The sequence below is a fragment of the Calidris pugnax genome, unplaced genomic scaffold (genome assembly GCF_001431845.1).
Source record: "Calidris pugnax isolate Ruff unplaced genomic scaffold, ASM143184v1 scaffold303, whole genome shotgun sequence".
Lineage (NCBI taxonomy): Eukaryota > Metazoa > Chordata > Aves > Charadriiformes > Scolopacidae > Calidris > Calidris pugnax.
In genome coordinates this window covers 771056-793215 of record NW_015091087.1, presented here as the reverse complement: position 1 = coordinate 793215, position 22160 = coordinate 771056, and the positions used below count along the sequence as shown (strand labels likewise).

At 45.0% G+C, this 22160-nt stretch overlaps 3 protein-coding genes across 3 annotated transcripts in view; 1 reads left to right on the top strand and 2 right to left on the bottom strand.

The window, feature by feature from the left end:
• Nucleotides 1-14617: 14617 nt before the first annotated feature.
• On the bottom strand, nucleotides 14618-15031 carry LOC106897233 (histone H2A-beta, sperm-like). The gene has a single exon (XM_014957743.1). It carries the CDS (start codon nucleotides 15029-15031, stop codon nucleotides 14618-14620), a length of 414 nt encoding a protein of 137 aa, XP_014813229.1.
• Nucleotides 15032-18821: 3790 nt separating this feature from the next.
• On the bottom strand, nucleotides 18822-19241 carry LOC106897234 (histone H2A-beta, sperm-like). Its single transcript, XM_014957744.1, has one exon. The coding sequence runs from the start codon at nucleotides 19239-19241 to the stop codon at nucleotides 18822-18824; it is 420 nt and encodes a 139-aa protein (XP_014813230.1).
• A 2737-nt stretch (nucleotides 19242-21978) lies between these two features.
• PDCL3 (phosducin like 3) overlaps nucleotides 21979-22160 on the top strand; it is a 7056-nt gene continuing 6874 nt past the window's right edge. The window contains exon 1 of the mRNA XM_014957742.1: nucleotides 21979-22094. Within this exon, the coding sequence (XP_014813228.1) occupies nucleotides 21979-22094 (116 nt within the window). The remainder of the gene's footprint in view (nucleotides 22095-22160) is intronic.

The window sequence follows — 22160 nt, the reverse complement described above, 5'->3', positions numbered from 1 at the left end:
AATACAGTGTTCCACAGCATTGGCTTCCTCAAGCCCTTCCTTGGCTACTCAGTTCTAGTACCATGGCACGGTACCATCTCAGTTATGCTGTCACAGCCACATGTGAACTGGATTTGGGAATTCTTCTATCTTAAAATAAACCAAAAACAACAACAAAACTGAAAAACCTGTAGAGGGGGAGGGTAGGAGTTTTTGACTGGATTTGGGCTGCATTAACAGAATTTTGGCTGGTAGATAGAGGGAAGTAATGAGTTATTTGGCAATTGTTAGACCAAGTCTAGGGTAGAGTGTCCAGGTTTTGGCTGCACCATTCAGGAAGGTTGTGGACAAACTGGAGATAGCTGATGGAGGGACTCCAAGGTGGTGGGGTCTGGTGCACTTGCCCTGGGAGGAGATGCAGGGGCAACTGGACTGGTTCAGCCTGGGGGAGGGATGCCGTCAGGGCACTTAAGAGTCCCTCCAGTGCCTGTGTGGAGTCATCAAGTAGACAGACAGGCTTCTCACAATGTGGAGTGGGAGGAAAAGTAGCAACAGGCATAAATTGAAGCAAGAGAGGTTGAGACATCCAGACAGTGTGACAGGTATCCAGAAAGGTCGTGCTGTCTAGTCCTTGGAGGTTTTCAAGACCAGAATAGACAAAACCTGGACTGAATTCCTATTTGGGACCAGAATAGAGACCTTCAAAGGCCCCTACTAGCCTCAGTTATTTTGTGACATGAGTATAATTTCACGCTACATATTTCAGCCTCTAGCGGGGTCAAGTCTGGCTGAACTGTAGCTCTGGTGCCTCCACCTGAGCAGAGAGTGCTGAGGGGTGTCCTCAGGGAGGCTGCTCAGGGCAATTAAGGCCTATTTTTGCCCTTATGGCACATGGAAAGACTACCAAAGGGATGCTAACTCCTCTGGCTCCTCAAGCATTTGGAGGCAGCTGGGGTGCCTCTCTGGAGGAAACAGCTAAGCCAAATGCAAGTGATGGGGATGTGCTGAGGCTGTGTAGAACATCTGGAAGACTAATCAAGACTGATTTTGGAGTCCTTCTGAGCAGATCAAGAAAGACTTGATCAGAAATAAGAAAATAAGATTTTATTGCTTTAAGAATAAGATTGTTTTGAGCTGGTTGGACAGAGGAAAGAAAAAAACCAAACTTTGTGTGTGTCTGTGAAGGTCAGGCTGGAAAACCACCTGGAGGAGTGTGTGTGGAATGATGTGGCTGAAAACAGTTGCATTCTGTGAGAATGGGAGTGCTCACCCTGTTTGGCAAAACAGCTCAGAAACTAGCTCTCTGTATATAGCTTCGTGCATGTGAATAAAGTGCACTTGTGCTTCTGCTTTTGCTGCTGCTTCTGCGTCTGCTTATTGCATACAATTGTGTCCTGATCAATCACTGCCACAGGGATGCACCGTGGTAATGCAAATAAATACGAGGTAATGATACAAAAGCACAGCAATGGCACTTCTGGCCTGTTTCATCTCAGGGGCCAAAGCTGTACGCCATCAAGTTTTGCTCAGTTCTGCATAAATATTTGTACTGGTTTTGGCTGGGATAGAGTTAATTTTCTTCATAGCAGGTTGTATGGTGCCGTGTTTTGGATCTGTGAGCAAACCACTATTGATAACACAAGGATGTCTTAACTGCTGCTGAGCAGTGCTCCCACAGCCTCGAGGCCTTCTCTGTTTCTCACCCCACCAGCAAGTAGGCTGGGGCTGCTCAAGAAGCTGGGAGGGAACACGGCAGGGACAGCTGACCCCAACTGAGCAGAGGGATAGTCCACACCATATGACATTGTGCTCAGCAATAAAAGCTGGGGAAAGAAAGAGAAAGAGAGGACGTTTGGAGTGATGGCATTTGTCTTCTCAAGTCACTGTTAAGCATGATGGAGCTTTCTTGGAGATGGCTGAACACCTGTCTGTCGACAGGAAGCAGGGAATGAACTCCTGTTCTGCTTTGATTTACTTATTAAACTGTCTTCATCTCAACACACAAGTTTTACCCTTCCAGTTCTCTCCCCCGTTCCATCAGGGGGGAAGTGAGCGAGCAGCTCCGTGGGGTTGAGCTGCTAGCTAGGTTTAACCCACAGCAATTCTGTACCACATGCTGTGCTCTCATGATCAGTGGTAGCTTCCTCCACCCACAGCAGGTTTCAAGAGTAACATCTATTTGGGCTTTGAAACTGGTGAAATAAGACTGATAAATAGGTGGTAATTTTCAGGTGAGGAACTAGCTTAGGTTCCTCAGCCATATTTCTGTAGTCACTGTGGCTCCTCCGTAAAATGGACAGCAGAGCTCCTGTTCACTGCTTGGTGAAAAACCTTTGCTCCCTGGAGCAACACAAACATCACCCGTGGAACAGGAGAGATTAATAATGCTGAAATGTAAAGGTCATCTCTGGCCTGAAACTCTTTCTGAACATCCTATTGCAAAACCCACAGCACAAATTGAGGAGCGCAGACACAGGTGACAAAAACAATTAGAAGCGCAGAAAAATTTCTCCAAGAAAAAGAAGTGAAAGCTCAGTTCCCATTGTCAGCAGGAGATAAAAGAAACAGAGAGTGACATGATGAGGTATACAAAGTATTGAGTGTGTTCAGAAGAGTAAATCTGATGCTTATCCATCCTCTTTAATAAAAAGGAGCAAGGAGGGAGACTAAATTACACTGAGAGGCAATACATTTAAGCTGCAAAGGGGGAATTTTTTTTCTAACAATCAACCCCTGAAACCAGTTGTCACAGCTTAGAGCAAGCGGTTAGAGGCAAAGGCAGGCGTGTTCAGGAGAACACACCTTTATGCCGCCTAACTTGCTTCAAAAATCACTTTAAGCTGGCCCAGGACCTCTTGCCTTAAAAGCCTGGCCCGCTGGAGCTGGCGCAGCCAGGCATTGCTCAGCAGAGAGCACAGCAAGGGACCTGGAAATGTGCCCCTCGGCCTCACGACGTGCTGCTCACCAAAGAGCCAGAGCATGAAGCACGAGAGAAAAAACATCTTGGTGCTTTACTTCACTTTCTCCAGTCCCTTTGTGCTCCAGCGCCTCGGGCAGCCTCACTCCCTTCTCGGCTCCCACAGGGAAGAGCACACTTACTAAATCTCCAGGCGATGGCAAGCTGGGAGGGACGGCAAGGGCTGGAGGACAGAGTCAGCATTCAGAATGGTCTTGGCAAAGATACCTCCGGAAAAAACATGTAGGGCTCGCTGAGGCTGAAAGGAAGGTATCACGCATTTGCAGCTCAAACCAGTATCAAACCAGTTCCTGCTCTGCAGCAAAGGGGAGCTGCAAACTGTAGACACTCAAATATCCCAGTGTTGGGGAGAACACAAAAATATGAAAAAGAAGCTGTAGAGACTCTGAGATGGGAGGTATTGCACTAAGGATTGTAGGGAAAACTTCACAGAGTAGCACTGGAGAAGAAAGAGGAGGACCAACAGTAGAGAGCCCAGCAGAGAGGAAAGGCAGAGGCTAAGAAAAGTTGAGACCCTGAATAAAGCAAGGTTGGTTTGCAAGAAGGAAAGTTTGAAGAGGGGAATGATAAAATGCTTAATTTTAGAGCTTACCACTCCTGGCAGTATCTGCCATGCCCAACGGATGGATGCTGCCAGGAGATGTAAGCTTCAAATAAAGAAAGATACACATTAAGTCTGACAATCAGGAGAATGAAGCACTGACTGATAGGCAGTTACTTTTTCTTAGTCCTAAAAGTTCTCTGACACCTCACTTGGACTCTAAGTTACAAAAGTCCCAGCTCTGAAATAACTGCAAGCAGCTTTTTCTCAGTGTTACAGCATGGTGCAATGTTTATTCCTAATTATGTTTCATTTAATGAGAGATTAGTACCATTGTTTTGCTGAATATCTAGCACACTTCAGATAGAAATTGCTCTTGCTGCTTCTGGAGAAGCGGAAGATTCAGTCCTAGAGAGCCCAGCACTTACACTTTACATACTTTTATCTCTTGATAACATTTATCACGCTAACAGCTATGACAAGTGGCACCTAACTCCCAGAGCTGTATGTGCCCGGAGCTGCAGGGCAGCCCTGGGAAGGACGTGATTTTTGCTTCTGGAACACTTGCATAAAATGAGAGAAAACATGCCAGCATGTTAAAGGAAACATATGTGTCAATGAAAAAATGGAAAAGCCCATTCGTGACCTGCAAACTCAGACTGCACACAAACTGGAGCTCTTTGAAAACGCAACGAGAGGATTTAAGTGACTGACAGTGAAGACTGACAAACAGGCAGTGAGAGAACTGCCATGTATGCGTGACATGAAATACCATCCAGGAACTAAAACCACACCAGCTGACTGCTCGTCTCATCTTCATGGTTCTCAGCAGGTAATGGGACAGAAGTAGCTGCAGGAATTCCAAATCTACCTGCTGGAGATTTAAAACCATTTGCTTTACGTAGCCAGTTGGGCAGATGACAGGCAGCCACCTGACAGGCCAGCCAAAAGCTGCCAGCACCCTGTTCCAGCCTTCCCAGTGCAGGTGAAGCTGCCGAATGAACTGCATATTTATTGTTCTAAACACAGCCACAAAGTGCTGATTTCTTTGCTGGGATCTTAGAGTCGAGCAGTGACTGCAGGATCTCTACTGGCAGCTGAAACAGAGTGTGGAGATCGGTGTGAAGCCTTGCCTTATCTGTTCCAGACAACTCACACATTGCAATTGCCAATCCTCTACCCAATTAAACAAGTCTAAAGGATGTGTTTGGCCAGTTTGGACTGCATAAACTGGCCTAATCCATGCATCAATCACCCTGATACATTTCTGCACTGCACAACTAGAAGTAGCTGCCAAGTCTTCTTCTCCAGTCATTTTTGGATCTGCTTTTTCCACAGTGCAGGAACAAAAATGTGACTGATCTCATAGCCGGTTATGATTCACCACCTAAAATTTTGTCATTTCTCTGGGGCAAAGAGCCTTGTACACCAAATATCTATGTATTAGCCTTAAACCTGCTGAGAGGTCAATAAAAAAGGTCTGAAGGAGAACATACGGCAAACTTGAAAGAAAAAAGTTTTTAATATCTTTAGCACACAGCCTCTGCACCCAGAGGTTTCTATACAGCAGTTGAGGTGATGCCTATTGAATTACTGCAGGGGGGGATGCACGCACATAAACACATGCTTCTGGAGTGTAGCTACCTAAACATCAACCAGCAAAAGACCTAAACATGGACTAAAACTTCCAACAGAAATGGCAAAAACGCAGAACACACGTAACCGATCTGGGAGCACAAAGGACAAAGGGCACACAATCATGTGTGACCCATCAGAAAAGTAACAATATCCAGGAGCCTCATTCAGCGTAGGACCGAGCTCATACTTCTTCTCATGACTCCAGAGTAAAGGAATGTGCCACAGCCACCCACCCTGCTGGGTGGTGTGGCCTCTCCAGGGACTACATCAGAGACTACGCTCCATAAATAAACACCAAAAATAGCCTTTGATTATAACTTCGTAGTCTTATACCACATCTTTCCCTTCATTTCCACAGCTGCATATAGAGTTCCACAGACTGTGTGTAATCAAAAATAACCCAAAGTCACTATTTTGTGACTTGTGATGGAGCCGGCGCGTGACTCCCAAGAGGAGAAGGGTGTTCAGCATTGCAGTCTTGGGGCCGGTCAGCAGAGGACAATGCCAATATCACATTTGTGATGCTGAAAGACGAGGCAGGCTGGGTCCCACCAAGCTCTGCCGAGATGTGGCCACTGGTGCCCGGTCCTTGATCTGCTCCTGACTTGGGTAAGGAATGAGTTCAGACTTTGTACTCACCTGGACAAAGCTCGCCGGGGCCATAACTTGGGATGATTCCTCTCCTTACGAAGAAAGCGAAGGTGACAGGAGATGGCAAACTTACAAACACACAAATCTCGGCGCGGGGTGAACCGCAGGCACTCTGCCCAACTGGGACATCCATCAGCGGCATCAGTCCTCTAGGCTGGTAGAAGAAGAAGAGCTATTCCAGGCGTCATTTCACCTCCATGCTTCCATCTGCCCACAGCTTCATTGAATTGTGGAGTACCATGAACACACATTTTCTAATGCGTGTTATTGAAAACATCCGTTTTCCTTGACAGACAATTGCACCATTCCACAATTGAGTTAGGAAAGTAACGCTACATCAAGACAAACGTGTTTTGTGGTGCTGGTAACAAGAGAGGCGCCAGAGGAGCCATGTTTTGAAATTTTTCATTGCTTTGCTTTACAGCTAAGTCACGTACCAGCCTTGGCTACAGATGACTAGACCTAAGCTGAAATCCGTAGCACGGGATGTGACAGAACTACTCGTGCGCAAAACTATTATGCAATTAATGTCTTGATTTACCAAAGTAAACGAGCACTTCTGTGATCAACAGAACTAGCAAAGTTATTTCTATCAGATTTGTACTTTGAGGAGGAACTCCTCTATTGTATTTCATGAAATACATTATCATGTCTTTAGTATAATTTCATGCTGTGGCCCTTATTTGTGTCAGGACATACATTGGAGGTCTGTCTTTTACAGAGCTACCCATTCCCATGTAACTGGTAGGAATCAGCTTGTGGTTTCAGCTCTCCATTATATTTGCTTGGAGTGGCTCAGCAGATTCGGAAGTTAACAGATGAGGACAGATGGATTAGAAAGTAAATGGTGTGCTGCCATAAATGTTGTTTTCTTAGGAGAGAAGCCAAAAACTGAAGGGAGAAGGCAGCTGAGTAGGGAGTGCACAAAATGGGAAACTGGATGTCTGAGCTCTAGTTCTGGGTCTCTTGATATATAATGGTAATCCTACACTTCACTGAACCACTTAAGGGCATGACTTTCACACTTACCAAGAACTTTGTTGAACAGGGGCTTATCTGTGAGTATGAAGTTAAGCATGTGCACTACCAAAATGGCATCTTTCCACCTGACTCAGCTTCCCTCTTCGTGAAACAAGGGTATGATTACTTAGCCTCAAAATTTTGCTATGATACCCAGTTATTTTCTGTTCAGAAATAGCTTCAAAATCCTCAAGAGTGTCTATTAATCCACATGGGTAAAACTCTGACCTTCCAAGGAAGCAAAATGTTTATGATCTAGATATTTGTCAAAATTTGTTCCCAATCACTATGTCTTGAATGAGTAATGATATTAATTGTTGTAATGGTCATACTTGTTTCCAGAGTTTACCTTCCAATCAAATGAGAGAATTTATCCTGACCTTTAAATTTATCCTCAAATAAAAGCTGTTGTCTTATTACCTTAATGCATCATTATTTCTCAATGTAAGTAGCCCTACTCCAGTAAATGTTTAAATATTCCTCAGTGTACATTTTCCAAAACTAGGTGCCAAAGCCCAGATCTGCATTCGTCCCATTCAGACCGGTAACACCTCTAATGAAAAAAAAAACAAAACACCTTTTTCCCTTGTTCTGTCCCCAGGTTTCTGAGTATCTATCATTTCTTCGCTGATGTGTTACAAGGCAGCAGTGAAGTGTCATAACTGTGTTTGTTTCCTCTTTGGCAACAGACGTTTGATCTCTTGGTGGCCCCTGCCAGGGCTGGTACGAAACTTAATGAGCTGCATTCACTTTTAACAAGTGCTGTGGAAGGAACAATACGTCTGGAAAACATCAGTGGTCCTGTTGAGTAGGTAATGGGACAGCAGGTATAAATGCCCAGCCAGGACGGCTGGAAAGTATCCTGACATTAATCTTGCTTGACAACCTTTATACCATAAACAAAAGAACATCACCCAGTAATTCCTGCCATGAAGGGAATTATTCTTTGTTTTGCTTTATTCTATCAGGAAATGCTACTTCACGCAATAAATTTTACGTTCACTTCCTGCTGATATTTATGCTGCTCTTTCCTTCACTGGCTATGTCTCTCTATTTTTACAGCATTTTGGTCTCTGTTCTCCCATTTCATGGTTTCTTACCACTTCAGCCCCATTTCTCCCAACAACTGCTTCAACTTTAGCCCTTCCTTCTCCGTTTGCCCTGGCATGGAGTGTCCTGGTGCAGACAAAGGAGGCAAAGGATACACTCTGAGGAGGAACATGCTATGAAGCAGGTACCAGAGCAAGTTTCCTTTCAGAGGAACTGGAGATAGTTAATGTAATGAAAGTAAGTTAAAACCCCCTGTATGTGGAAGAGTTATTTTATTTTTTCAAAAGCTACAGAAATGATTGTTACAAAAATGTATGGATCCATAAAGGAAATGAGATGGATTACAGAGGGTAGAAGGGGGAGTAGACCCTTTCTTAAGTTCTTAATAACTTGCATACTCATTTCTGCCATGGACCAGTACTGATTTTGTAATCCGTGTTAAAAAAGGAAACAGGGTTTCACCAGTCTCTGGATCTTTTCCCATGATTTCAGAGGAAGGAAGACTAGGTCTATCTGAAGAGAGGGTGATCTTCAGAGAGAAGAATCCCGACATGCAAATCTGAATTTCTCAGAAGAATGCTTCAATTGGCAGTATGAGATGATGGTGAAGCACTCAATTATTCACAAGGATATTATTCTACCAGGATTTAATATTGCTGCCATTGTCTTCTCATGGAAGACAGCCCGTTACGCCCATCAGGATGACACAAGGGAAGTCCTCAGCCAGAAGTAGGCCATGATCCACATCTCAGAAGAGTTTCACACCAGTGTATCTCCACCGATGCAAACAGATTTAAACCTAGGTCATAGTGAGACTCAGGCCCCTGTGATAACACGTGGAAAGAAGCTACCAGGCTGATAAATAGGAAGCACATTGAGGAAAGTTTCCCAGGTCTGTTACTGAACGGCAGTGAGCAGGGTACACGTATAAGGTACCCTGGACAACTTGGGTCCCAGGTACGTTATCTGATGTGTTACAATGACCCTGAAAAGAGAGGTCAATAACAGAAAGTAAATCTGAAATAAGTAAGGAAGTTAAAACTTGGGGACGGAGAGGGGACCAGGATATGTGACAGATGCTTAATGACATAGCCCTGACAGATTCACGGGTAATGTCTGTGTTGCCTTACAGCAGTGTGAATTCAGCTAGTGAAGTATGATTTAAGCCTCATCAAGCAACTGCGTGGTGTTTGAATGAATAGAGAAGCTCATAAAAAGATCTGTTTCCTAGTTCAAGCAGCAATCTTCACTGTCTTCTGGGCTTGTCTGAAAGACTCAGCAGCATCTCAGTTTCAAAAGAAAAAGTTGGCCAAGTGCTGTGACAGCTTGACACAGCCCCTCACTGTTTGCTCCTTTGTGTCATTAATTCCGGCTTAGCCAGTGCCCTGGATTCAGCGCATGCTACAAAGGGAAAGAGCCAAGTTTCTCCTCTGACCTAGATGAAGAACAGCTATTTTCAGATTACTAACTTGCACTTTTCTTATGTTCTACATTATGCAAGGTAGGCCTGTTGACTCTGCCTTTTATTGCTACGTGGCATGATACCTAGAAGTGCTCTCATGGGCTGAGATCACAACTGGACCAGAAATGGGGAAAAAAAGGGAAAAAAAGAAATGTCAGTGTCTCTTTTCATTTACCTAAACACTGAGTAACAGACAGGTTCCCTCTTCTGTTGCTGGGCTTTCTCTGTGTGGTACCTTCTCTTATCATGAGACCTTAGAATCATAGAATTGTCTAGGTTGGAAGGGATCTTTAAGGTCATCTGGTCCAACCATCAACCTAACATTGCCAAAACCACCGCTAAACCATGTCCCTATGCACCACTTTAAAAGACACACATGTCTTTTAAATACTTCCAGGGGTGGTGACTCAAGCACTTCCCTGGGCAGCCTGTTCCAATGCTTGACAACCCTTTCAGTGAAGAAATTTTTCCTAATATTCATCCCAAACCTCCCCTGGTGCAACTTGATGCATTTTCCTCCTGTCCTATCTCATGTTACTTGGGAGAAGAGACTGACCCCCACCTCTCTACAGTCTCCTTTCAGGTAGTTGTAGAAAGCAGTAAGTTTCCCCTCAACGTCCTTTTATACAGACTGAAAACCCCGGTTCTCTCAGCTGCTCCTCATAAGATTTGTGCTCTAGACCCCTCACCAACCTCAGGAGGCAATGCCTTGACAACTGCCTCGGTGGCAGTTCAGAGCCCTAGATTCAACATATGGCATGGAGCAAGGTGCTGGAATAACACAGCTCCAGGGCAGGCTAGGAGCAACAGAGCTAGCTAATGCCTTGGGCTGACAACAGCAAGTCTGAAAGAAAGCATAGCGGCCAAATTGAACCTTGGGCAGCTTCATGAAAGCTTCCTGGATCAGGGGCATGTGTAGAGAGACACCTAAACTGTGGTGCTTTTGATGAAGAGAGGTACACCCCGACCATGGAGATCAGAGCACAGAGATAATGCAGGGTCAGCTTGCACATTTTGCTGGTTGATAGGTTACACATTTCTAAGAGCATGACTGACTCCTCTTCCCAGCTGCCAAGTTATCGCAGACGTAATAATTGTTAAAATGGTTACTAGCTGAGTTTAAGGGAACTTTTCTTTTTTTGGGTAGAGCAATTAAGAAACCCCACCATGATACTGCTGGCAAGAACACTCTCACAGATGCTGCACACAGCACTGCAAAGAAAGCTGCACGGTTGGAGCAAGCTGGAGAGAACACATTTTTCATTCCAATGCTGGAAACGGTCGTGCCATTCTCTCCCACACACTCTCATCCAATAACCCCTTGTTTGAGAGTCTAACGACCTGCTTGTATAAACAAAGCAATAATTTCCAGTAGTTCTAACACTCAACAGCCTCAAAATAGCCTACGAACATTAGCTAGTTAATAAACAATTTGCCCCCTGAAGTCAAGGAAGCACATCAGTTGTGACAAAGGAGATCTGAGGAAGAGACACGCCAAGAAGGAAGTGGTGGAAACAGGAGCAGTCTGACCCAGCTTCTAGGATAGCCTTCACAAACCACATGCTTCACATATTATCAAGGCATTTATTTCAGATAGAGTAATGCACAAGCTGATAATGAACAGGGCTGAGGATAAGCAAGAGGGCTGAATATATATTTTATTGTGTATTAAAACTGACAATGGATTTCTTTACTAGAAGATAGAAAGTACCCCATTGAAATATGCGTAATGTTGTAAGCATGTGTATCTTCAAAAGAGACAAAAAAAGAGGCTTCACAGCTGCAAGAGAGAAACAGAACTGAGAGAATTAGTGAGTTACGCAAAATTATATCTTAACATTGAGTATTATCTTTTCAATTGTCTTGAGAATTCACAAAAAAGCAGGACTGAATGCAGTGGTGGTTCTACATTTAGAAGTGCAACAGAAAAGCTGTAGTAGTGGGCACAGAGACCAGGAGAGCCACAGCAAGGTGTATTTCGGGAACCAGCACATCTAGAAGTCAGCTCTAGTTACTCAAGACAGAGCAGAGCTGCATGATAGCTCTGGGACTCTAGGGGTGCTCCTTCCTGGTGGCTCTCCCTGGAACTGTCACTGCCCTGTGCCCCCACCTCATTCCAGTATTCCTCCAGCTTGTTTTCACCTGTTGAGTTTTGCCAAGAAAGCAAGGCTGAGTCACTGCTAAAGGTGATGCCTCTCCCCTCCTTGCAGTTTAGCAGACGCGAGCTGCAGACCCCATAGCACCTATGGGGCTCTCAACTGTGACCAACCATGTCTTCCCAAGTTTGCTGCTTCTGTCTCAATGGGAAGCCTTGAAATTGCCAGCCACCCCACAGTCATGCTGAAACCTACATAAACTTTCTGGTAAAGCTAGATGAATTTAATATAAAATGTATTACATTAGTTACTTGGCATCAAGGACAGAGAGACCAACCAGCACCACGTTGATGGCTCTTTTCCCTCTGACTGGGTCTCAGGCTGAGTTCTGTATCCTGGGCAGCAGCAGCACCTCTTGGCCAGCTTGTCCCAGCCCAGGCCATACAGCTCCTCAAGATGGGGGGCAATCCCTTACACAAGCCAGGGTCAAGCTTTGCTTCCTCTGCAGAAGAGCTGAGACTTGGGGAAAGGTCTCCATTCATTTTCCCTGTTTTGATAATTTTTCTGTAGGCATAGGGGGTTGCTGAAACCTCCTGTTCCATGGATTTTCTCAACTCACATACCTGGTATGATACAACTTCACTCCAGGCAGAGACCTTTGGAATTCCCACAGGGCTCCACAGTCACAGCCCACACTGCGGGGGCACTGGAGACAATCTCTGCCTCAGCAGCCCCAGCCATCAACCCACCCTCAGCCTCTTCTTCCTGCCCCCATGCAAACCCTTGAGTTGTGCCAGCACCACCATGAAAGGCACACACAAGTAGTTTGATGCAAGTTTTGATTTTTAAAGAGTTTAAAAAAAAAAAAGAAAAAGCTTGGTTTGCAGCACGTGCCTTAAGCAGCTGTATTGACATAGCAGAGGGAATGGTGCAGCATGGCAGGAGCCACACAAACCCATGCTGCTGCAGGGCACCCATGCTGTGGGCAGCTGGCTCAGACAGGGCAGGAGCAAGCCTCTGAGCCAACACAGCATGAAACGTAACCACCAGCCTGATAGGAAATAGGGGATTGCTTTTCTTCAAACACAGCTCATACAGTCAGTGTTGATGGAAACTGCTGTAGAAAAACATGCAGCAGCCCCCTGAGAAGCTGCTCTTGCTTTCCAGGACAGCAGCTTAGAGGGTTTGGGTTTATGGTGGAGGTCAGCACTTCAGCACGGTTTCACCCTCTAGATTCTAGCCAAAAGTTGCCATTATTGACATAGCAGAGGGAATGGTGCAGCATGGCAGGAGCCACACAAACCCATGCTGCTGCAGGGCACCCATGCTGTGGGCAGCTGGCTCAGACAGGGCAGGAGCAAGCCTCTGAGCCAACACAGCATGAAACGTAACCACCAGCCTGATAGGAAATAGGGGATTGCTTTTCTTCAAACACAGCTCATACAGTCAGTGTTGATGGAAACTGCTGTAGAAAAACATGCAGCAGCCCCCTGAGAAGCTGCTCTTGCTTTCCAGGACAGCAGCTTAGAGGGTTTGGGTTTATGGTGGAGGTCAGCACTTCAGCACGGTTTCACCCTCTAGATTCTAGCCAAAAGTTGCCATGTTTACACAGGTAGAAATGGCTGTTCTTATAACTGCCCTCAAAACAACATTTGTCTACTACCCACACTATAAATCAATCCCCTAGTAGGCGTTCGCATCTTACACAAGCTAGAGGCTCCACATACAGAAAGTCCTCTGGCTACAGCCCTGCAACACTTCTTTCCTAACTTCTTGCCCTTCATTTGCATTTCCTAGCCTTTGGGTGAGCTCTCTGCAGCCCATTCTTCAAAAGGTCCCAACTCTCACAAGGTCAAAAACCTAGTGAGATAATTGAGGCACACTAGAGAATACAGATTACTGTGAGCAGAACTGTATATGTAGTCTGTAAGGCACACTAGAGAATACAGATTACTGTGAGCAGAATACAGACTACTGTGGGGCAGATATGGGAAACAGAGGCTCCCAAACCTTGGGCTACTAGGGTCAGTCTTGAGATAGTTCTCTCAACAGCCTTTGTACTTGCCTGGATTAATATATCTGAAGCTGGTGGACGCTAGGGTCTTCCTGTTTTGTGTTATGAATAGAATTCACACACCTAATAATGCACTTAGAAAGCTCCTTCTTAAGTCTGCGTGGCAATTTCCTGGTGAAGCTGTTAAACAAAGTCTTCTGCAGCACAGCAAGCAGATTACTACTAGAGTGTCCACCATAATGTGGACAAATCTAGTAGTGTCTAGGTAGCCTTTCAAGCTGAGCAGGTGGAAGATAAGAGTTTTGGAAGGTCCTGGAAAAGACCATCTCCTAGATTGCCTTTTAACACACAGGTTTCCTTGATCTGGATCCTAATGGAACCAGCCTTAAACCAGCTACGAAGATTCTCAGTACCAGAGAGGTAGAAATTATATTTGGATTCATTTTTAAGAGGAGTTTCTAGGAGACTTTAAGGCTCAAGCACTGACAAGTTTTATATACTGTCTGTAGAAGAGTCCCTGGATGGCACTCCATCAATGCAGAAACTCAGAGGACCATTCCAACATCACCTTTGGACCAAGGTGTGTTGAGTGACACTATGCAGTTACAGCCTAGCCCTACCACCATATCCAAGCATTAGAGAAGATAAATCATCACCGTTACCATCATTATAAGGCAGTGCAGTTTCTCAGATACAATCATCACCGTTACCATCATTATAAGGCAGCACAGTTTAAGTTTCTCAGATATATCCACTTATCCTGAAAAATTAACTCTGCACATGATGAGGTCTGGAGAGGTCAGATGAAGCAGACTCCTAGACATACTGAATAAGGAGATTCCAGCTACGCACAAGAAGACACAAGCTTTAAAGACCATAGAACAGTTTTCCTTAGACAACTGCACTGCCAAAGAAAATCTTCTGTTGGGTGCACTAAATATTTTACAGAAGGGAATAAGATGGAAGAGTCCTTTGCACACTTATTTATTCATAGAAGTAGTCTGTTGACTTTTTAGTTTTGAAGGACATAGCTAGGGAAGCCTAACTAGCAACCCCATCTTTAGCAGCTTGTCAGCCATGTGCAGGTACACATAAACAAGTTTAGACCAAAAATGCCAACCAGCATGAAAAACTCCGAGCTGTGGAGAAAGCCAGTGTTAACACTACAAGGTCAGGAGCCTTGTGGCAGCTAGAACTCCTGTGACTGGACACATTTGCGGGGCTGTTTAAGAGATGTGGTCTTCTTAGGAAGAAGTTTGGGAAGAACATTAGGTATAACCCCTCCTTGAGCAATAGTCACAGAGGAGAACAGCTTGTTCAGTTCATCATCATTTCTCACAGCCAGCTGGATGTGTCTGGGCAGGATCCTGGTCTTCTTGTTTTCCTGGGCAGCATTCCCTGCCAGCTCCAGGACCTCCGCGCTCAGGTACTCCAGGACAGCAGCCAGGTAGATGGCAGCGCCAGGACCGATCCTGTCAGCATAGTTCCCCAATTTAAGGAGCCTGTAGACACGACCCACAGGGAACTGCAGACCAGCCTTGGCTGATTTGGATTTCTTTGGCACAAGGAGGAGCTTTCTGGTTTTCTTCCCATGTTCAGACATTCTAACATCAATCTAGTGCAAAAAGAGAAAGAATTAAGAAACCAAATCAAAATGACACAGAAACTGAGTATTTAAGTCCCTCCATTCTCCTCATTTCACTGCCTTTCTGATGCCCTTAGAAGTCAGTTTTCCCCTCAGAAAGTTTGCTAGTTGTTCATACTTTTGACTGAAGGAGCAGAGGGGCCAGGCTGCTGCTCTAGGAGAGTCTGACAAGTTTCCAGTCAAGAGGCACCTACAAGCTCAGTCAGAGCAACAGGTCAGCCATTGACTAGATGTCCAAAGTTTTTCAAAAGGGTAAGGTAGAACTAAGGAGCAAGGTCTTCTAGCCCAGTATCAAAAGAGGACTGCTGTTAAGGAAAAAGGTTAAGCAAACTAGGCTTCAAGATAATTACAAGTGTTCAGAAACCCTGCAGGGAAATTTCATTGAACTTACCCCTGGTAAGAACCTAAGCAGTTTCTCCAGTGACTTTGTGAACACCAGAGCTAGAATTTCATATTTTAAACTGAACTAAGAACAACAGACAAGAACTTCACCTACTGGAAACCACTTCAAGTAGATCTTGTCTTCAAGATGCGAGAGGACCTATTGATGGAAGATACAAGGCCACAGTCAGGAACAATACTTATAAGAAGAAGAGAAGCTTTGTTTTAAACCAGACACTGAAATTACTTTGCATCAGGCTACTATAAATACACAAGTACCATCTTCTTGTATGGCACCCATTCGAACGAGCCTCATCACTTATTACTGACATAAGGTCTCTGGCGCTGCATAGTACCAATTACTTTTCAATGCACACTCTTCAAAGCAACTGGAAAACAAACAAAGAAATTCTGCCCTTGTACATAGAATTACCCTCAAGTTTTAATCATTAGTTGCTTTTAAGTGATTAGAAGCTCTACCCAGATGCAAGGAGGACCTAAATCAAATACCAAATTGAAGTGCTTAAAAATACAATAAAACGTTATCTTAAAAGATTTTTGTGGGCATTAACAGGACAGCTTTTAAAAATAGCCTACACAAGTAAATAAAAAAATTAAAAGCCCCCTTAATCAGCCTTACACCAAACACAGAACTTACAGAAACATTATGTCACTCAGAAGTTTATCTAACACAAAGAAAACATGCTGCCATTTCTTGAGTACAAACCCTCACCTGAAGGAGTTCTTGACTCAGCCTCTTTTCTAACAATGCTACTACCCAAAGCCCCCAAACCACATCTTCTAGCAAGAGCAGATCCCTTTTAAACTCCACAGTGGTAGTCATCTCATTACCAGCTCTTACATAATTTAATGCCACCTGGCTGAGCAACGATTCAGCCACCCAAAATTAGAAACAATCAAGGTTTCAATACAAGAACAACTCAGTGCAGTCTCCAAGAGCATAAGAATTTGTTACTACTCCTTGTAGAGGTGCTTAGCACCTTGTTAGCTGATGTCCTCTGAAAACATGTCTAATATTTACTGCCATAGAGAACTGCAGAATCTCTGATTAGCGGTTCATTTATTACAGCTGGAAGGGGGCACGCCTCACCTTGCTGCAGTCATCAAGAATTAAATTCAGCAACCTATACCACTGTCTTTCATGGTGCCAGCACACCACAAGGGATGCTTTGTGACCACGCTGAGAGGCTGGGGAAGATCAGTGCCTCTGGCAGTGGGTTCTCTTTCTTCTAGGATTCATCCCCATCCGTCACACACTCCATTTTTATTCCAAAGTCACGCCTAGCGGTGTTGCAAGGCATAATACGTCCTTTCTAGGGTCAATGGTGTGGTGACAGCTGAATTATTATTTTTTTTTCTTCAGTAAACAAGTGATGGAAACTTGAGCCCTGGCCCAACAAAAACTTTTGCTGAGCAGGTCGGTTAAGAAATATCTACCCTCTGTAACTGTGAAGCCAGAGGGGGGAGTTTTCAGATCACGATGCTATCTGGTCAATTTACAAATGGGTTGAACTATTGGCTACACGTAAGCGAACAGGATTGTTCTTGATCAAAGAAATACTTAAAAAAATTGACTTTTGAATAGGAGCAGTACTTCAACATAAACTCTGTCTTTGGGTGTAAGTAGAGGTAGGGTCACACAGCTCACTCCGTGTCTTTTCTCATACACAAAATGGCAGGTGAAGGCATTTCTAGAAGCTCCTTGAGCACCGGCCGTGCCTTGTAGGGTCTGTTCGGTGTGGTGCAGAGCAGGCTCACGGGAGAAACTTGCATCCAGCATCAGCATGATGACTGACACGCAGTTCTCCAGATTAGCAAAGGGTGCTGTAAGCACCACTTAAAACTGCACAAAATTAGTACCTTGCTTGAACCTTCTACCATTACTGCAAACCTTTAGATTTTTGCTTGGTCCAAAGCAATAACTATGCCCAAGCCTGATTTCTTTTGCCATGATCAAATGGAGGAAATAATTTGTTTCATATGTTCATTTCTCTGGTACCTCCTTTAAATTTTTTTTTTTTTTTTTCTGTTTACAGGTATAAACAGCACAAGACTAATTACATATAGCACATCTATACTACACACACAAAACCTAAGATCTACTCTCAGACATTTTAACTTCTCATTGCTTCAGCATCCTCCACTTTTTCTCACTTCACTGGATTAATTGCAAGCCAGCCAAGATCTCATCAAATTGCTCTTGAAAACCAAGCAGCATGCAATGACTGTTCCAGCTACCCACCACCCTGAAATCACAGTGCCTGCTCCATCAGGTGTCTTATCTTCCCATTTCTGTGTAAGCCCAGCTTGGAGTGAGTCATTAATTCAGCTGCACACAGCTGTGATGTCTGTCAGCATCTTAAAACCTGGCCAGTGGCCTCTGATCCCCTTGTGCCTTAAGGGGACAAAGGAGCTAGATCAAATTCACCAGGACAGGCAGACCTTTTTCAAATAGAAAGTTCACGCTCCAGCTACAGTTCAGGAAGTTGGTCCTAATCAGGTCTTCTCTTGGCAGGATGCTATGAATTCTGTGAGATACTGCCTCAGGAGCAGACTCAGCCTAATGCAGCTGATCTCTGGTTTCCAGTTCAAAAGCAAACCTCAGCACCCACTATGAACAGAGGAAACCCTGGGTGCTTTTCCTGGGGGAAGACTTTAAGACTTTCAATGACTTGGTCAGCAAAGGCCCAGGGGCTTGTTTGGTCATGGAGACTTTTGTTTTCCTGCACTGGTAGACAGTCACCTCTACCAACAGCACAAATATTGCACCAGGTTTTAAACTAGCTATGACTACCTACTGTTGTTGTAACAAGATAGAGGGGATAGAGGCTTTAGTGTCATGTTGGAGCAGTCTAAAGACAGGTAGTCATTCAGTGCAGCTTTACCACCAGGAAGACTTTAAAGCAGAGGATTACTAACTTTTAAAGCAGAGTTAAGCAACCTGAACTAATCACACTATAAACCTGCAATGGAGGAAAAGTTCACCAAATGGCAGTGTGTGTGTCTTTATTCTTCTACCTGCTCCACAACAGTCAGTAACCTGTAACATGTTTTCAAAAGTAAATGTGTACCTGACCTTTTTTTTTTTAAAAAAAAATAATTATTCTGTTTGTAAGCTAGAATTTTTTTCCCCACACACATTTTCTGTGTTCCTCCATCCCTGGAAGGGGACCTGAAAACAGAAAGGAGAACCGTGTTGCATCCTAGGAACTTTATTGCAAGCTATAAAAAATGCATTAACATTGACAAGAAAAATAGTTGACAAAGAAGCAAACGTATATAAATTAGTGCTACTGAGTCCTCCCATCATCCGTAAGTGCACAGACCAGACAAGGGAAAGCAAGTTTCACTGGCTACCATGTTGTTGCTGTGAAGGAGCAGCACCTCCAGTAGTTTTCTTGGGAAGGAGGTGGGGAAGGATATTTGGTATAACCCCTCCTTGAGCAATAGTCACAGAGGAGAACAGCTGGTTCAGTTCATCATCATTTCTCACAGCCAGCTGGATGTGTCTGGGCAGGATCCTGGTCTTCTTGTTTTCCTGGGCAGCATTCCCTGCCAGCTCCAGGACCTCCGCGCTCAGGTACTCCAGGACAGCAGCCAGGTAGATGGCAGCACCAGGACCGACCCTGTCAGCGTAGTTCCCCAACCTAAGGAGCCTGTAGACACGACCCACGGGGAACTGCAGACCAGCCCTGCCCGATTTGGATCTCTTCTGTGCAGATCCTGGTTTGGCAACCACTGTAGGTTTCTTTCCACGTCCAGACATTGTGACAGGAGAAGAGAGAGATTTGAAGGTCTTCAAATTACCCACGTGCTTGGGCTACAGTTATCTGATAGCTAGAGGAGATGACAGAAAGGCAAGTTACACTTCCTGCTCTTCTACATGAAGACGAAAGCTTGTTCTTTCCTTGAGGAAAGAGAGCACCACACCCCACAGTCCATTAATAGCAGAGCTAAGATTTTAGCTACTACCCCTTTACAGCCTACTTTTTAGGAGTGAGGCCTCATAAAACCAGAGTGGTCTGGCAACCTCTCAAGTAGATAAAAAGAGCTTAAAAGAAAAGAGGCTTTTCCCTGATGCTTGGAATGTATTTGGGATTGAGACACAGTGGGTCTTCTTCAACAAGGTTTTCTTAAACACTGACACTGTTACCTGACAGCTAACTTTAGTCCAAGCCTGCCTCTTTTTCCAAGAGGAATCTGTATTCTAACTTCTTCCATTATCAAGTTAATTCTGTCTTTCATTTTAAATCTAACAATTGAAAAATTCCTGCAGCCCACAGCATCTTAGGTCCAAAATACTCCAAGAGGTTTTCAAACAAAGTTCTAAATAAATTCCCCATGGGATATTCTCTGGCTGCTATAAGAATACTAGAGTTGCTCTGCACCAGAACAAGGAAGAATTGACTTGGACAGCACAATGCAGACTGGAGAACAGAAATAACTATCTGTTTACTCAAGATTAAGGTAATCCAGTCCAGTTAGAATACTTTTACAATTAGAGTGACAAAAATACTAATTGAAGTAACATTTCTAATTTATAAGTAAATAGTACAGTTAGCTTCCAGCACAGCTGTTTGCAATATCAAAGAACATCCATTACTAAATTAATATGTGGATCTTTTGCTTAGGTTTTTATAGAGAAATTTAAAGCTATAAGAAAAATAAAAATAAGATTCAGGAGGAACAAAAGAAATCCAGCCCATAATCAAATCCAAGCAAACCAAACCATAACCCCTTATCCCTATTATCAGGCAATATTTTTCACATTCTGATTACATAACAGACATACTGTGCTACAAATAGAGCTGTTACAAATTAACATAAAGTTCATAGCAACCCCCAAACTTTTATTATGCATTATAAATGAAAAATATATCCCATTACCTTCAAAAAGGTGGGCTTTGCTGCAACCAGCACTCAAAAGGCAAACAAGTCACATAAACCATTGACCCTACTCCTGGGAGAGAACCTTTTTATGAGCAACTTTTTCTCCTCATCAGTGAAATCACCTGGACAGTTAATGACTTGTTCTCACCTGTGGTTCATCTTCCTTTTAACCCCTGATTTGGGGGAAAAGAAAGAAATAAGTTATAGCTGCCTGGAAGTAAATTCTTCAGGGGGTAAAAGCTAGGCTGGCTCGGAGAGCTGAGCCACAGCTATATTTCAGCCTCACTGTGATATTGCCGGCTCTCAACCGCTCTGGATGGAGTATTTCTGTCTGTACACTGTGTAAAAACAATCTTTCCTGCTGAAGCTTGGCTAAAAAAAAAGAAGTACATGGAGGAAATGTGCTTTATAAATACAATGCATTTTTAGTTGGGTGGGAGGGGGGAAAATGTATTGCTTTGTATGTGTCTTGGGCAGAGGGAGTTATGTTTTGCTGACATCATGTCTGAGCCCCACCGAGTGATGTGATGGGGCTGCTCTCCACCGTGTAATTCTTCATCTCCAGGGAGCATTTCACAGGCTACTTTTAGAGGGCGTGATTTTGTAGCTGCTGAAATGATGATAAAAGGGGCAAGGTGAGGGCAGAGCTGTGCTGCAAACCTGGCTGAGCTTCGATTGCAAGGGTGTAGCCTGGGGATGAGGAAAGGCTTCTTGGGTTGTGCCATCTGGGAGGCTGTGCCACCCAGAAGCTGGGCAGGAATTCCTCTGCCCTCCCTGGCTTCTGTCCCACGTGGCACAGGCATGTCCCATATGGAGAGGGTGCAGCAGAGGGCCACAAAAATGATTAGGGGCCTGGAGCATCTCTCTTACGAGAGACTGAAGGGCTTGGGTCTTTCTAGTCTTGAGAAGACTTAGGGGAGGGATCTGATAAACGCATAAATACTTAAAGGGAAGGTAGCAGGAGGACAGGTCAGGTCTTTTTCAATGGTGCTCAGTAACAGGACGAAGAAATGGGCACAAACTTGAGTTTATGAAGTTCCACCTAAACGTGAGAAGGAACTTCCTTACTGTGAGGGTGGCAGAGCACTGGAACAGGCTGCCCAGAGAGGTTATGGAGTCTCTGTCTCTGGAAACGTTCAAAACCCGCCTGGCCAAGTTCCTGTGCAAGTTCCTGTTCCTGCTCTAGGTGGACCTACTTTGGCAGGGGGGTTGGACCAGATGATCTCCAGATGGGGTCTTCCAACCCCATGTGAGTCTATGATTCTATGGCTGCCGAGCCAACGTTGGCTCCTGGGCTATGAGGAGAGGGCAGGGGCACCCTCTCCAGAGGAACGGTCCTTGGGTCAAAGCCCTGCCGGGAGATGGGCTTTGGGCAGGTCGGCAGCTCCTGCAGAGCCCCGCTGGGGCCGTGCAGACTCATGACACATGTGAACCACCATCGTACAAACCCCCTCCGGGGTGGCACGCAGGCCCGGGGGCGAGTGGGTGACCACCACGGCTGCTGGAGGGGCTGTCTGGTGCCCCAGGCACCGGCAGGAGGGGGACGGGGTACAGCGAGGCCCATGGCGGCCTGACAGGCGGGGAAGGGGAGACCCTCCATCACGCTCCTGCCCATGGCGGGCACGCCGGCGGTCCCTGCCCGGGGAACGAAGCAGGATCCTCCTCCTCCTCCTCTCAAACAGACCGCCTCTCCCGGGGCCCGCTCCGCCGCTCCCGGCCTTATTAGGCGGTACGGGAAGCAGCTGCGGCCTTGCGCCCGCCCCGCCGGGGAGCGCCGCCTCCTCCGGCCGCGCCG